This window comes from Danio rerio, chromosome 10 (genome assembly GCF_052040795.2).
Source record: "Danio rerio strain M-AB ecotype USA chromosome 10, GRCz13ab, whole genome shotgun sequence".
Classification (NCBI taxonomy): domain Eukaryota; kingdom Metazoa; phylum Chordata; class Actinopteri; order Cypriniformes; family Danionidae; genus Danio; species Danio rerio.
This window is the reverse complement of record NC_141030.1, coordinates 45,289,499-45,307,500: the sequence shown is the minus strand read 5'-3', so window position 1 is coordinate 45,307,500 and position 18,002 is coordinate 45,289,499. Positions and strand designations below refer to the sequence as shown.

Sequence of the window (18,002 nt, the reverse complement as noted above, 5' to 3'; positions counted from 1 at the left end):
AGGGTTTAATCCAGAATTTAATTAGTTTTTGGGGGGTTTCAAAGTTAATAAAGTAGCAATCAGCCTTTTGGAAAGTACTTCAAGGGACATTTCATGAGGGAAATCTACATTTCCTTGGTGTTTTAGAATACAAAAACACACACATGAAGTTCAGAGCTAACTGTTTACAGTCTAAACTAAAAAACAGGCTAATCTACAGTGAAGTTCTCCTGAAATAAAAACATATTTTTTAGGCTGTTATCATCAATATGATTGTCTTAAGCAGGGTTCAAATTATACATTGACGATCAGAGGGGTCAACTTCTTCGATAATGTTATTGTGTCTAATACATCATTCAGTGAATCAAATGTACATATTTATTTAAGTGACATCTATTTTATTAATAAAACATATTTAAGTTTTCAGTGTTTTGCGGGATATTTTTGTGTATTCTGACCTAAAATGTCCTCTGATTAGTTATGTCAGAGGTTTCTGTTGGTCAAACTATACAAACTGTGCATCCATCTAAATTTACTTTACTTACTATACTTATATATATAAATAATATACATAATATATATATATAATTTTTTTCATATTTTATCTTATATTTCTTATTTCATTAAATTTTTTATTTTAATATTTTATTGAATATTTTATTTAATTTTATATATTTAATTTTATATTTTATTGTGTATTTTTATTTTATTTTTAATACTTTATTTTATATTTTAATTTTATTTAAAATTTTACTTTATATTTAAGTTCATATTTTATTGTTTTTTATTTAATTTCATTTATTTTATATTATAATTTTTATTTTATTTTATATATTTTATTTTATTTTTTTATATATTTTGTTTTACTTTATATTTTTATTTAATTTTATTTTATATTTAATTTAATTTATTTTGTATTTTATTTTATTATTTTATCTTTTATTGTATATTTTATTATTATATTTTAATTTTAATTAATTTCTATTTAGTATTTTACTATGTTTTGTTTTTTATTTTGTTTTATATTTTATTTTATATTAAACATTTTTATTTAATTTTAAATTTTACTTTATTTTTTTGTTTACATTTTATTTTATTTTATTTTATTTTATTTTATTTTATTTTATTTTATTTTATTTTATTTTATTTCAGTCAATAGTGTCATTCTGCACCTGGCAGTAAATGAATGAATTATCAGGTTAAATGAAATTACAACAAACTCTGATGCTTAAATATATTCTTTTAATATGTAATGGATCAAATAATCGTTAATAAATATTCTCCATGAGTTTATTTTACACAAAAATATTTACTTAATTTTTTATTTTTTTATATATATACATTTTAAGCTGAATCAGGGAAAAATATTTAAAAACCAGTAAAGATTTTTAGGTTGACAATTTTTTTATTATCAGCTAATAAATAATTTATATAGCAATATATATATATATATTTACACAACTGATAATAAAAAATGTTCATTCCGGGGTTGAAAAAAACCTTGACTATCATAATAAGCAGACATGAATAAATATTAAATAAACATCCCAATCAACCCAGTCATGCTCATTTGCGGATGCTTTATTCAGGAGTCTACACACACACACACACACACACAGTTTAGCTGCTGTTGAATGTGATCACCGCGGTGAAGGCGGTAAAGTGACAGTAGTAGAGCTGTCAACCAGATTATCTCTTAACCGCGGGATTATTTCACCTCTCAGATTAACCACACACAAAAAAAGAGCACGAAAACGGGAAGGACAGAAATAGCCGGCGCTGTTCTTGCGGATGATGATGACTTGAGGTGTGACAGTCCAGCGTCCTCTTGCTGTTTTTGGAGCTTTGACTCATCCCAGGGCGATACTATGCTCGCTTTTTATTTATTTCATTTATTGCCAAAGGAAATGTAGAAAAGCAGGAATTTATAGAGCAGCGGATCCCAAATGATGGGCTGCAAACCAAAATTAGGTCACGGTGAGAAGGGGAAAACAATGCCAAATGCAAGAATAACACTGTGCAGCTGATAATACAGGCAACACTGTGGCTCAGTGGTTAGCACTGCCGCCTCACAGCAAGAAGGTTGCTGGTTCGAGCCTCGGCTGGGTCACTTGCCATTTCTGTGTGGAGTTTGCATGTTAAAATACTTTGTCCTTCCTTGAAGGACATCAGCTGTGTAAAACATATGCCGTAATAGTTTGTAGTTCATTCCACTGTGGTGACCCCTGATGAATAAAGTAACTAAGCTGAAGAAAAATTTATGAATGTGTGAAAGCAAGTGTGTTTCTGTTTGTGTGTGTGTGCGCGTGTGTGAGCATGTGTAAGCGTGTGTGCATGTTTGTGTGTGTGCTTTGTTTGTGTGCATGTGTGCGTATATGTCTGTGTGTGCTGTGCACATGTTTGTGCTTTTGTGTATGTGTTTTTGTGTCTGTGTGCACGCTTATATGTCTGTGTTTGTTAATATATATATATATATATATATATATATATATATATATATATATATATATATATATATATATATATTGTATGTATATATATATATATATATATATATATATATATATATATATATATATATATATATATATATTGTATATATATATTCTGATTTGATACAGTACATTTTTGTAATTTTACTACACTGTAAAAATCTATTTGTTACGTTACTTAAAAACGTGGGTAAACCAAAACTTCAGTTAGCTTAATTATGAAATAATAAATAAAATTGTTGCATACAACTTCTTAACGTACAAAGTATAATGTATAAATTTCTGTGCGTTTTTTTCTCTCAGAATTTGTGCGAATGATGTCTCGCTAGAGATAAAGTGGTGAAAGCGTGTCAGAAAGAGGATCTCCTGCTGCGCCAGAGACAGAGGAGAAGAAGAAGAGGAGGAAAGATCAGCAGAAAACCTCACAAGAGGAGCTCTGGGTCACAACCTCTGACCTCACAGCACACCTGAGAGAAACTGCACTGAAACCCTGCATCACAGCGTTTCTGAAGACCACATGCCAATACTGTGATTTACATTTGCTTTACGGGGTTTATTTTCATCCCATTGAAAGCCTTCGAGAGGTCTAATGCAAAAAACATAAATCACAAACATGAAATCCAATATTAACGAAAATACTCAGTATTAAAACATCAGATATATTTCATTTACTGGCATCCGGAAACTGCTGTATGATATCAGGGTGCAACGATTGCAATAACATTTGCTGTTTCATATTTAAGCTATTTATTATTATCTGTAAAGTATATAGAGAGAAAGAGAGATGAGTGTGTATAGTTTTCCCTTTACACTGTAAAAAAAATTATATTAAATTTAAAAAGTTGAACCAATTTACCTTTACCAGTCATTTTAACTTGCATCACTTAAAACATCAAGTTAAAATCTGATTAACTTAAAAAAAAATAATAATAAGTTGCAATGCTAACTTTCTAAATTAGGCTAAAGTGCTGGATGTACGTTTCTGACACTTCTAAAGCAGAAAAATACCATAATATTTTTGCAGATATTTAAGAAACATGCTAAGTGCACATTGTTTATCTGAAAAACAATACTGAAGTCAGATATTCTGCTTTGAAAATGTGAGTTGCGTGCCGGAACGACTGTCTTTGTTTTGGTTCTTTTTACCCGCCCAATGCCAGTTTAGCCAATTATATTTCAGCACCCCGGGTTGCCTTGGTGGAAAACAGCGTATTTCATTCATTAATTCAGTCATGAAAGCTCTCATAGCATGCATCCACGAAAGAAATGTGACCTCTGGTGGACAGTAGCAGACTCCGAAATGAGAAGCAGATTCAGAGTTCCACGAGGTGGTTATTAATTAGCGAATAATATAAATATTATGAACGTAAACATTAGGTGAGCAGGTTACATTGTAACCCCGTGTCCTAACAACACGCTACGTGACGAGATTTGCAGTGATAAGCAATTTGACTGTTTGCACCGGACAAAACATGACAGAAATGTAAATTCAGCCATTCAGAAGCACAGAATAGTGCATTTACTGCACTCCAACGAAATGGTAAGGTTTATAATCTAATTGAAACATATTAAACCTCTCTAACATTATTAAATGTAGATGCGGAATCACTGATATATGTTGGCTTGCACTGAGACACAGTTCTTAAGTTAAATTTCAAACGGTTTATTTTATTTCTCAGATCTGAGGTGAACTATCTGCTGCTGCTTTCAGTAGTATGGCAATAAATGTCATGTAAAATGGCATTCAAACTCACATTATTAGCATTTAACACTGAATAAAGCACATGGGGTGAACCTGAGCTGATCATTGTCAGTTTTCTGTTGTTCAGCTGTGAGAAATAAAAGCTGTTTCTAATATACTAACCTGATGCCAAAAAAGTTAGGACACTGTACAAATTGTAAATAAAAAAAGGAATAAATAAAAAAGGAATGCAATAATTTACAAATCTCATAAACATATTTTATTTACAATAATATATATATATATATATATAATATATCAAATATTGAAAGTGAGAATTTTCAGGCCAAATGTTGGTTCATTTTGGATTTCAAAACAGCTAAACATTGCAAAAAAGTTGGGACAGGTAGCAATAACAGGCTAGAGAAGTCAAATGTACATATTAGGAACAGCTGGAGGACCAATAATCCACTTATTAGGTCAATTGGCAACATGATTGTGTATAAAAAGAGCCTCTCAGAATGGCAGTGTCTCTTAGAGGTCAAGAGCAGAGGATCACCAATTTCCTCAATGCTGCGCCAAAAAAATTGTGGAGCAATATCAGAAAGGAGTTTCTGAGTGAAAAATTGCAAAGAGTTTGAAGTTATCAGCATCTACAGTAATATTGTCCAAAGATTCAGAGAATCTGGAACGATCTCTGTGCGTAAGGGTCAAGGCCGGAAAACCATACTGGATGCCTGTGATATTCGGGCCCTTAGACAGCACTGTAGAGATCTGCGCGGGACTAAATTTTGAATCCCGTTCCCGCCCGCACCCGCCAGGTTTTAGCCCGAACCCGACCGCTCCTGCTTATATTAAGAATTTATTGTCCCGCTGCCCGACCCGCCCCGTTTTCTGGCCGCCGCACCAGATCCCGCTAAAGAGCGGGGGGAGAACAAAACCGAAAATCCCCCAGCTATACAATCCAGACAGCCAAGCTGTCTGTATAAACACACAAACAAATCTCTCTCTCTCTCATACGCGCGTGCGCACACACACAAGCACCAAGCAGACACACAGGCGTTTGCTGTTATATCAACTCAAAGGCTTGTTCCGGCGCGGATGCGGCAGCGTCGGCTCGCTTACGGCCGCCGCATCTGGCCCGATTGATTTGGGCTGGAATCGGGCAGTGAGTCCACAAGCATCCGGAGTCCGGCAGCCAGAGCCGGGCTGAGTGGTAAGTCTCCGGCAGGCGAGAATCTAGCCGGAACTGGCCTGAGTGTATTTCCCATCCTATCTGGGAAAGCTCTCTCTCTCTCTCTCATTCGCGCGCGCGCGCATTAACATACACACACACACACACACACACAAACACTAAGCACACACACAGGCAAAGCTCGCTCTCGCTCCCTTTCTCTCTCTCTCTCTCTCATTCGCATAGCACTATCCGCGATATTGCTAGAGAGCTCACTCCCGTCCCAAATTAAACCCGTTACCGACCGCTCCCGCGATTTATTCGGAAATTTATTCCCGCGCCGCAGAAATCTGGTCGGGTCCTGCGGCGCCCGCGGGACAGCCGCGGGAATGCAGACCTCTACAGCACTGCATCATAAACAGGAATGCTACTAAGATGGAAATCACAATATGGGCTCAGGACTACTTTCAGAAAACAATGTCGGTGAACATAATCCAAAACAAAGACAGCCGTTCCGGCACGTAACTCACATTTTCAAAGCAGAATATCTGACTTCAGCATCCTTTTTCAAATAAACAAGAATGTTCACTTAGCATGTTTCTTAAATATCTGCAAATATATTACAGTGTTTGTATACTTTAGAAGAGTCAAAAACTCACATACAACACCTTTAAATCAGCCTTTAGGCTAATGTCGTCAATCTGGCAACCTGCACTTGTGTGTGTTTTGAACCAGGCATGCAATACCTAGTTCAACCACTGGGTGTCAAACTTACAAACTGAACCTTTAAAGTAATGTGGAAACATAAGTTATCATGACTTTTTGTTACTGTATATAATACTTTTTTACAGTGTAATAGACTGTTTTACAGTAGCCTATATGACGTATTAGATTATTACTCACAAAAAGATTTTATTTTATATAAGGATGTTCTGGGAAATGCTGGAAAACTTTGCTATCAGTCATTTGCTATACATTGGACCTATGCACTATGGTATGAGTGGAGATATGTTTTGTTTTTTGCGAAGAATTTGCCATAAAAGTACACAAAAATGCCCTTGTTTGCACACTGTCCTGCATGAATGCTAGTGCTGATGATCTGAATCAACACAGCCAGTAGCCGATACAGTTTTGTCATGTATTTAAATGTTAGCTGATAGTTAAATGAGAGTTTCTGATCTCATTTCAGACATACGCAAATTCGTGTGTGTGTTTGTGCTGATTTTGGTGGTTTACAAGGAGGGCTTAATTTGTGCTACGCACGCTAGATCCGGCACCTCTGAAATCTGACCTGGCACCTCATTTGACCAATTCTTCTCCTCAACTGCCCTCCTCCCCCGTCCGCTGTTCACTTTCACTTTCATTCGCGACTCCCCAATCCTCTTCACTATTGTCCGCGACAACCTCTGCTCTTCAATTTCATCCTTTATTCACAACACCCCTCTGCCATCCAACACCCTGCCACGCCACCCCCCCCATCCCCCCACCCTTACTTTTGTCGGCGACAACCCCTCCATCCCCAGTCTTCACTTTCGTCCGTGACAACACAACGCCCACCCTCCCGCTCTCCACTTTCGTGCGCAACACCTCTCCATCCTCGAATAATTGCCAGATTTGTTACCCCGATCTGTTCCAGGATCTTGTGATTCACAAATTAAGCACTGTTTACAGGGATAGTAATTTGTACAGTGACATGCATATGACCTTATACTTTATTATGGTGCTTTGTGAGGACTTGAATTGTGTCCTCATAATTCAAAATGCTTCAAAGTCATTCTTAAAAATACCCATGAAATCCAAACTAACCATACTGATTTTGTTAGCTCGCATTGCTCGTTTTGTGGTGAACAATTCATCTGTGCATGTCATCAAGACAAATAAATAGTTTGCTCTTGTAATCTTTAATTGAAATCTGAATATGCACTTTCTGTTTGTTTTTTAGTTAAATTGTCAGATTAGGTCTGTCTGAGGTATTGGGCGTGGCTAACATACTTAACCGCGCCCCTCCAGCTGTCAGTCTTGACAGCGAACAGAAATGGTGAGCAGGAGGAGTCTGTTAGGCTGTAATAGATCTCCCAAAACCCTTTGCCCCATCTTTCTGAATGAATCGCCAACTTTACTACATCCAATCAGCTCGCAGTATAAAAAAACAAGCCACGCCCACTGTTTACTCATTTAATATTCCGTTTCTCTTGGAACTGCTTCACAATATAAGAAACGATCGCCGCTTCTGGTTCATCTGAACTTTAAAAGATGCTTAAAATAAAATTGTACAATGTTTATTTTGCTAGCTCGTATTGTTATTCATAAGATGAATAATTAATCAGTGCAAGTTAATCAACTAAAAAAAGTGTTTGTTATGGTAATCTTCAATGAAAGTCTGAGCATTAGCTTTTGCCTTTTGAGTAGCAGTCCTTCTATTGACATCAACCTAAAGGTTTCCATAGCAATTGTATATTAATACCCTCTCTTACTGTTAGTTTGTGCAAAAAAGCTCCGCCTTTTACACAATATTCCATTGTGGTGAAAAATCGAGTCCCCGCTCTGGAATCGAAGCCGCTTAGGTACAGAAATAAAACATAAATGAAAATGTCTTGTCTTAGTCCTATCAAAATAGCAAACACTGAACATCTTTCTATATTTAGGCTGCTTTATTTATTTATTTATTTATTTAAGACTACTTATTTGTACTAAATGTTTGTGCTTTCATTTTAGTTGTCTTTTACTTCTTCAATTTTATTTTCCAAAACGAATCCTCTTTGCACTTCAAAAGTTTACAATAAAGCGTGTTAACAAATTTTAAATGATTAATGAAGGAATTATAATGCTTTGACTTATTGTTTAATATCATTTACAAGCACAGTAGCTGCTGTATGGGCTATTTCTGTCCGTTCGCATCCCGTCCCTTTGCGCCCCCTGGCGGCTCATTCACAAACTGCGGTCATACACTAAAAACAGAGCGGCACCTATTTCAAACGGCGGCGGTACATGCTGCGGCGTTAATAGCCACTTTGAACTCTCACCTACTGTACCCCTAAGGCAGTGGTTCTCAAAGTGGTTCTCGAGGGGTCACGGTACAATGAAGGGAGGTCCCCTGGTGATTTCCAAAAATCGATTTATTTTAATTAAACCATAAGAATGATCATATTTTATCCATAACCTACTTAAAAGAAAAAAATTGTTGTTTATAGTTACTATAAACTATATAGTTACTATAGTAGCTTATTGTTAGTTCTATTGGTTTGCGACCCCTGGGGTATTTACATTATATTAAAGACACAGCAATAGAGTCAGAGGCAGCAGATTGATTTTATAACACCAGGTTAAACTTTATGGCACATTTACAGCACTGACATACAATAAGAAAAATTACCCGAAGAATAGACTTGGGTCTATTGGTGTGTGTGTGTGCCATTGCATGCAAGGTTTCTGTATTTATAACCAGCTCAGAGGATATTGAGGGTCGTGAGTCACTGGCATTGTCATTTTGGGGGTCGCGGGCTAAAAAGTTTGGGAACCCCTGCCCTAAGGCTATAATGAAAATAAAAATAGTCGTTTATAGTTACTATATACTATATAGTTACTATAGTAGCTTATAGTTACTAGTTCTATTGGATTGCGACCCCTGGGGTAGTTACATTATATTAAAGGCAGCAATAGCGTCAGATGCATTTTGATTTTATAACATCAGGTTATACTTTCTAGCACATTTAAAGCACTGACACATTTAATTGGTGTGTCTGCGTCATTGCATGCAAGGTTTCTGTATTTATAACCACCTCAGAGGATATTGAGGATCGTGAGTCACTGGCATTGTCATTTTGGGGGTTGCGGGCTGAAAAGTTTGGGAACCCCTGCCCTAAGGGATCATCTGTGGTAAATGTCTGATTAAAAGCTATTATTGTGATATCTTGTACACAACAATCAGAGCCGCGTTAGCTTGTCATAGCCAGAACAGTAGATGTGTGATTCATAGATATTTACATTAGATGTCACCTACGCTATTGTTGTGTATTGAAAGGAATGCGCCAATAGAGCCGCTATTGTAGTTCAGGGTAGCTCTCCTTTGTCATGAATGTGGGACCAAGGTGCAGTGGAGGACTGGCCATTGGGAGCCATAGATTTAGGTAAATTTTACCTAGGAAATGTTCTGCCTTTGTGCTTTGTTTTCTTTGTTTGCTTGTTACTACACCCATAGACAGCGCTAAAGTCCAGCATCTTCACATTGGCTTTAGTCTTGACTAGTGCGGTTGAATGACTTTTGTCCTTGGAGCACTGTACCAATATGGCGGTGCTATTGACGCATGCTCAGGGTCCGTCTGCGATATTTAGTGTATATATCTATGGGTATGATTATGCTAGCAGATAAGCTAACTGGGCTATCAAAGGGTCGATATAACGCTTATAAAAGCCATTTTAATGGTGAAATGAAATAGTCATTAAACGATTTTTACATTATATGAATTATGAACGTGATTTTTATAAACTGTACTTTATAATTAGGCACAACAGACTATACCTATTACAACTCCAGTGAAACAAAAGGACCACTCAGGGTCCGTTAGGTGGACCCAGTTCTCAGTGGGGACTCGATTTCTCATGACACCGTTTTAGTTGGAGGTATATTAACATGCTGGAGCAAAAGGCTCAGTAATTTCTGGTTCACGCAGACTTTAACGAGGTCTATACACATTTAAAATTTGCTACAGGTTGTTTTGTGAGGGTTAGGTTTAGGGGTAGGGGCATATAATAAGCCGTTTTTACTGTATAAAATGCATTACGTCTATAGAGAGTCCTCGTAAACCACCAATATCAACATGTGTGCGTGTGAGCGAGTGAGCGAGAGAGAGAGAAGTTTTGGTTTCATGATTCTTATTTGTGTGATTTGGTTGGTCTTACCTGAGTTATTCTATGCATGCCAAAAATACTTTTTGTAAAGTGTAGATTTCATTAAAGAGTTGTGCAATCAAAATCTATTCACTTTGTATTCTTTCAAATAAATAAAATATGCAATATTTTTGTTGTCATGAAATATCTGGTTTCAGATGCTGTGGACTGGTTTACCTGTATGATAGAGATATAATAGAGTTCCAGCTCCAGCATCTGGCCACAGGAGGATTTGCAGTACATGTCAGCACCTACATATCAGTGATTCATTCATCACTGATATTTTCGTCTGTTTAAAATAATAAAAAAATTGTCCCTTCATTTTTACTGGGGGATAAGGACTCGCGCACACCACAGGTTGAGCACCCCTTGCTGGCCTCACTTACAGCACTTCCAACAGCAACCTAGTTTATCCCATGTGGTCACCCTGCTTAGCTTCAGTGAGTAACTGGTCTTGGGCTGCAGGGTGATATGGCTGTGGAATATGCAACTTTTTTTTTTACATAATCAATTGTATGTTTACTGTAAAAAAATTAAAATGGTATATTTTATATGCAGTCTGCTTTTATGCAGGGAAGGGGACTTGAAGACCCATTGTGAGTTAATAGAGGCGGGCTGTATCACAGGGTGTTCACTCTGTAAAGTTTTCAAACTTGGCCAAGCAGTGGCAGCTAAGAAGAGGGCCATTAAGCCTGTTTGTGTAGCTGCAGAGAAAGCCACAAAATGGCTATATAGAGGGCTGATCCATGGGCGATGGCTACTGGGACGCAAGCTGGGGTCTGATCAACCTCAGCTGGGTCACCTGGGCGAGGGTGTCTGATGTTAAAAGACCCGAAACACCCAGTGACCCCAGGATACCTCACTGATGATGCGTCCCAGTGCATCTAAATGGATGGTGTATCTTGCACACATGGTACTTCTCAGAAATATACAAATATTTTCTCAGAAATAGGCTTTTTTAAAATTGCACTCAAAGAGACAGTACTTATAAAAAAAATAAAAAAAAATCAAATAATATATATATGTGTATGTGTGTGTGTATTTATATATATATATATATATATATATATATATATATATATATGTATGTATGTATGTATGTATGTATGTATGTATGTATGTATGTATGTATATATATATATATATATATATATATATATATATATATATATTTATATATATATATATATATATATATATATATATATATATATATATATATATATGTATATATTTATATATAAATGTATGTATGTGTGTGTGTGTGTGTGTGTGTGTGTGTATATATATAATATATATATATATATATATATATTATATATATACATATATAAATATATATATATATATATATATATATATATATATATATATATATACATATATACATATATATTATATATTATTATATATATAAGCTATTAATGTATTCACCTCTATGCCTATGTCTTTCCCCTCAGTCAGTACATTTTTGTGTTTGTGATTCATAAAGCGGCTACTGGTACTGTGAGAATTACATATAAAACATATAAACAAAATTAATACTTGTGTCTCCTGTGCATACACATGAAACTGAACTATTAACAACATTAATCCACACAATCTGGAGCACCAACTTCAGCAGATTGCAAATCATCATTAAAAGATCATTTTACTTGTACTAATTCATATTTTGTGGCGACACGGTGGCTCAGTGGTTACCTAAATTGCCAAATTACCCTACTAAAGCCTTTAAAATGCACTTAATACAAGTATCTAGTTCAGGGATGGGCCGGTGTCCCTGCAGAGTTTTGTTCCAACACTAGTCAAACACACCTGAACACACTAATCAGTGTCTTCAAGATCACTTGAACTCTATAGGGAGGTCTGTTTGAATAGGGTTGGAGCTAAACTGTGCAGGACACCGGCCCTACAGGACAGAGATTGCCCATCACTGGGTGATCTAGTTAAATAACTCGTAAAATATTATGTACTGGATGCATGGTGGCTCAGTGCACTGTGGCCTCACAGCAAGATGGTCGCTGGTTTGAGTCCCGGCTGGGCCAGTTGGCATTTCTGTGTGGAGTCTGCATGTCTGCATGTGTTTCCCAATACTGGGTTGCGGCTGGAAAAACCTATGCTGGATAAATTGAAGATTAATTCTGCTGTGGCGACCCCTGATGAAGGGGGACTAAGCTGAATTAATAATTGGTATTTTTTATGAAGGACTGATTATTTACATAGTTTAAAATGTAGTTTTAGGCAAATAGATTAAATAGTACATAAAATGACAAAAATATATAAATATAAGTATAATATACATTATTAATAATCCAGCGCACTCACTGGTCTGGAATCAGCTGACGAAAGCAGCCGTGCCCACCGGAAGCGGAAGTTGCAGCATCCGTACCTCGCGCCGCTGCTGATGCGCTTAAAGTAGTTGCATAACAACAACAGTAGCGTCTCACGATGCTCCAATATCCAATGTGTGTTATATTAAGAAGGCAAATGGTCGTTTAAACCCCATCTTCAGGCAACAGGTCAGTTTCACGTGCTGGTTTCATACATTTTAAGACGTTTGGCGGTTTAATTACGTGATTAATTGATAAGCTTTTGATTAGCGGTTTAGCATCCCGTTGTTTACATCTGTACAACGAATAGCGTTTCATACATCAGCCGGTGTGGGCCATTTATGATACATTTAAGATGTAATTGACGTTTATTTCAGAAATTAAGATGAAATATAGGTTTTGAGATATATGGAGATACTTAGGCGATGACATATTGCTAAATTGTATATTATTATTGTCTATTAGGTGCTAGTTTTGCAGTCGTTTAATAGTGTTTGTCGATTTACTTTATTGCCTGGTGTTTAGTCGTATCTCTTAATAACATCAGAATTTTGGGCTATAAGCTTATTTCAGTTTTATGTAAATTTATATGTTATATCTATCTATGTAACGTTATAAAAATATACATGCATGCATACATACATAAATGACATATATTGTAATTTAATAATTTATTCCAGTTATTTTAATTATGCATTTTCAGCTTAATCACTCCAGTCTTCTGTCACATCATCCTTCAGAAATCACTCTAATATTAATTATATTATTAATATTATTTTATTATTGTTATTATTATTGGTAATAGTAATAAAAGCAATATTGACTGGAGTAATAATAATAAGTAATAATAATAGTAATAATAAGTAAGTAATAATATTTTGAAATACATACAATAAGTAATAAACAAATATTTAATAAATTATAATATATAAAATTTTTTATCAATAATTATAAATAAATTATAATAAATGAATGCCGCCTTGAAGCAAATTGAAAAAAAAACTGAATCCAAACTTTTGAACGGTTTACACACACACACGTGTATATATATATATATATATATATATATATATATATATATATATATATATATATATATATATATATATATATATAAAATAGGACATTTACTTTTTTAACATTTTTTTATGTAGACAAGATTACACATTGCAATATGTAATTTTATTGTGCAATATATAATTGCGATGTGAATACAAATTTACTAGATGAGTTGAATTAATGTTTGTAAGGAATCTATAATAATAGATTGATTGAGAAGGTTCAGTAGGGGAGTGCAAAAAATATCTACAAGCATAGATAAATCCAATAAAGAAAAATATGCTAATTAAATAAACGCGTTCAAACTGTATTCAGGTATTCAGTAGTTGAATAATTAAATTTAAAACAATACTGCATAGTCTTCGTTTTATACACAATTCAATAAAATAAATCATTATTAAATTTTCAAAGTTACAAAGGTACCATTTCTTATGCCTGAATGCTTTTAAAACCCTCACAGAGTCACAGGCCTCAAAAAAAAAAAAAAAAAAAAACACTTGCAAAATGATAAGTTATAACTCAGACTAGGCATAGGATGATTACCGCGATGTGGAAAAGGCTATAATAAGGCTGGAATTTCTGCTATAATGTTCCTAGGATATTTGTAAGATTTTTTATTTACGTTTATTTATTTATTTATTTTTTTTGGTAAGACAACAGTATCTCCAGCAGAAAAAGATATCCAAAGATGCTGTTTTAAATTGTGAAGAAATCAGTGTTTTTGAACAAATGAAGACAGCAGGAGTCAGTGATTCATTTCAATAGTTTAGCCTGACATGCTTACTGCTCCAAAATATTTTAAATATCTTTTAAAATAAAAATATATTGTTTCTAAAGGTGAGAAAAACTATTTGTTTTTTTACCCAGACATTTAAAAAATAATATATTTTTATCCAAGGTCATCATACTGCCAATCTTATACCGGCCCATGCCTAGGCTCTACATTGCAAACACTTGTGTTGGGAATGATCACCTTGCAATATTGATGCTAAAACAATATATATGTATATTCCATTGAACTTATTTTATGACTTAAAATAAACTGACTTAAAACAGCTTGAGTAACTTATGACATTAAGTTAAAACGTGACTAACTTAGTTTAGCAACTTACTTTGAACTATAGATATAATTTAATAAATATGTGCCCTTTATTTTTTCTTTTTAGATATGTCAGAAATGGCTGTGGACCTTGATGTGAGACTGTGATAGGCCACTGAAGCAGATGGAATCATTCGAAGGAAATCCTGGACAATAACACATATTTATTACATAAAACACTCCAGTTATATTTATTTATTTATTTATTTATTTTTCACTAACCCTCATGTGTCATACTGGCACGTCTGTAGCATCATAATCTGTTAACTTAATGGATAGTTGTCCATCGTTTCAGGCATAAATGATCATTTTCCCATATATGCCCATGAAGTCCATGTTTCAGCGCAGGCTTCAGAAATTGAGGCACTCTAGAGGAGTCCAGCAGTCTGTGTTTAGGTAATCTTGTCACTTTTAAAGCATTCTACATTTCGGTCAAGATGGAGTCGTACCTTTTCCCCTTCGACAGTCTGATATGCATGCTCCTGGGCATCTCCTTAACTGTATGGTGCACCCTTCTTCTGGTCTTCATCATCGTTCCTGCGATCCTCGGCGTGTCCTTCGGCATTCGCAGACTCTATATGATGTCCCTGATCAAGCTTTTTGAGGTGAGTTGAGTTGTTTTTCATTGATCATCTCCTGTGATTCATCTGAACAGATCATTTGAATGATTGTAGTGTTAACTGGAGACTAGATCTGACTGATCTTATTTGATACAATAAGTTGACTGAGGGCTCGTTCTGACTCTTATTAATTGAGTCAGTGAATTGTTAATTATGGCTCGTTTCCACTGACTGGTACAGTACGGTACGGTTTGGGTCAGTATGGGTCACCTTTATCAGGCTTGTGTTTCCATAACCAATGGTACCCTTTTGGTGGGCGTGGTGCATGACAGAACGTTTCTGTCGCATCACTCTCGCTCGAGGAAATGTCCACAATAAAGCTGTACGGGTCACTCACATATCATATAAAAAGCACTTCTCACAAAACAGATGCTTTACACGCATAAATACCTGTGTATAAATGTTTATTACTAACTTTTCAATGAACATGATTAGATTATAACTGCAGATCAATGACAGCGCAAAATAGCCTAATGTAACGTCTGTAATTATTAGGGATGTAACGGTATTGTAAATACCATCATACCGCAATATTAATTTTTTTCGATATTACCGAAGTCGCATGACTCGGTAAAACTATAGGTCTTCTGAGAAAATTTGCTCAGGCGAATGAAGCGAACGGGAGGTAGCGAAAACTACAATTCCCATCAGCCCATGCTTGACCATCATCCCTTGCGGTCTGTTGTCGCTACAGATCCAGTAATGCGGAAATGGAGTGTGCTGCTATAAGCGGGGATGAAAAGAGCTGGAAAACTCTAAGGCCCCGTTTACACTAATGCGTTTTAGTTTGAAAACGCATAAGTTTTGCTACGGTTACGCCATCCGTCCACACTACGCCGGAGTTCTCGAGCGCTGAAAACGGAGCGTTTCGAAAACGCTGGAGAGGCCGTTTTCATTCTGAAACGCTGCTGCTCCGTCTCAGTGTGGATGATGGAAAACGGAGACATCTGAAAACGGAGGCGGGGCAGCAGACGTTCGCCTCTCTGATTGGGGCTTTTCCTGAATATTAAGTAGCCTAACACGCACAGTTCAGTCCTGCATTCTCTCCGTGTAAGTTCAGACTTCGCAAGTTTGATCAAGGCTGCAGTCTCTTCTTCTCAGTTTGATATGGAAAAGCAGACTATACCGAGGACACGGGTAAATCTTCAAAGGGAACAGTGTACTTTATAACTTCATTCACATCACCCTGGCTTCGTTGTTTCACTTTCTCAACAATAAAATGTAAACATGATTTAAGGAACTGCCTATTTTCATTTTAATATTAGCAACTTAGACAGCAGACATGTTGAGGTGTCGTGCTGCATAAGATGAGCGTCATCTTCACTGTGTGGATATTTATAACAAAACGGAGCCGATAACAACTGCCTCCTTTCAATTTCAGTGAAAATACGAAACACAGCCTCTCTTTTGCTGAGTATCAGTTTAAAGAATCGATAATGGCCATTTTAAAAGTATGACATACAATAAGTTTATACATTATAGGAAATAAAGGCAAGCGATCAGTCAATATACAGAATTTACGTGGTTACATTAATCATTAACTTATCTTTGCGCTCAGCCACAACACGTTACCTGAGAACAAGTAACAGATTCCAATGCCCAAAGTCAGGGAATATGTCATTAGATAAAGACAACAAGATAAATGAAATATCCCGTTTAATAAATATAGTGAGATTAGATCCAGCGGGAGATGCTTGATGAGAAGTCCGACTAGCAGAGCTCTCATCTGGGTAGATGGGCTGAGTGTGATTAAATGTTGAATGTGATGAGTTTTCAACAATACTAAATTGAAACTTAATTTTTTTACATGGTTTAATAATTTTTTGTTATTAAAATTGAAGTTCCTGTTTCAAAGCTTACAGATAGATGGCTAATTTGTATGTCATTGACACTTTTTTGGAGTATTTTCATAAGTTTTGTTTTTTCCTGTAAATGATTCAATAAATACCGTACCGTGACATTCATACCGAGGTATTACCGTACCGTGAAATTCTGATACCGTTACATCCCTAGTAATTATATTAAATAAATAAATAAATAAATGAACACATACAGCCCCTTACAGTCTCCGATATGTTACCAACTACAGAAAAACTTTACACAGCAGACATTTCGTCCTTAATTAGGTTTAAAACAACACAAAATATAGCCTACAGTAGGGCTGGACGATTTGGCAAAAAAAAAAATAAAAAATCTAGGTTTTTTTTTTTATAAAGTTTGATTCACGATTTCGATTTTTTTTATTTTTTATTTTTTATTGTGTAACCTGTCAACTTAAACATTACAACAACATGACTGAAGTAACATTCTCTTTATAAGTAACTTAAACCATCTGGTGAAGGAACATTGTATTTTAATGTCCATACATAAATTGCCATACATAAATTGGCCAACAAGGTGTAAATATACGTAAAACAAATTCATAAGTTAAATATCGTTGCAGAAGATTTCAAAAATATTTGTGTAAATATTGCAGTTGCAGGAATACAGAGGTATTTTTTGCAAGTTTTGCTGAGCCAAGGAAAGATTGGCTGTCAGCTCGGCTTTGACTTTGTCTTCTTCTGATTGAATGACCGGTTGTAAAGCTGCTGCCTACACAAAAGATACAGTGGAAGAAAAGGACTGAACATGGAAACTGTAAAGCCTAATTTAGCCCAATGCATGAAGTTGTGGACGTATAG

At 35.4% G+C, this 18,002-nt stretch overlaps 2 protein-coding genes across 11 annotated transcripts in view; both read left to right on the top strand.

Moving 5' to 3' along the window:
- Positions 1-10,294, top strand: part of cabp1b (calcium binding protein 1b) — a 206,213-nt gene extending 195,919 nt beyond the window's left edge. For 4 of the 10 annotated variants that reach the window (XM_087269297.1, XM_087269293.1, XM_087269295.1 and 1 more), the window contains one exon: positions 2,775-6,229. In XM_087269297.1, the coding sequence (XP_087125423.1) occupies positions 2,775-2,800 (26 nt within the window). In that variant the 3' untranslated portion in view covers positions 2,801-6,229. 10 annotated transcript variants of the gene reach the window in all.
- A 2,359-nt stretch (positions 10,295-12,653) lies between these two features.
- gpat4 (glycerol-3-phosphate acyltransferase 4) overlaps positions 12,654-18,002 on the top strand; it is a 37,598-nt gene continuing 32,249 nt past the window's right edge. Inside the window, 2 exon segments of the mRNA NM_001040249.2 lie at positions 12,654-12,732; positions 14,769-15,306. Coding sequence (NP_001035339.2) covers positions 15,139-15,306 — 168 coding nt within the window. The 5' untranslated portion in view covers positions 12,654-12,732; positions 14,769-15,138.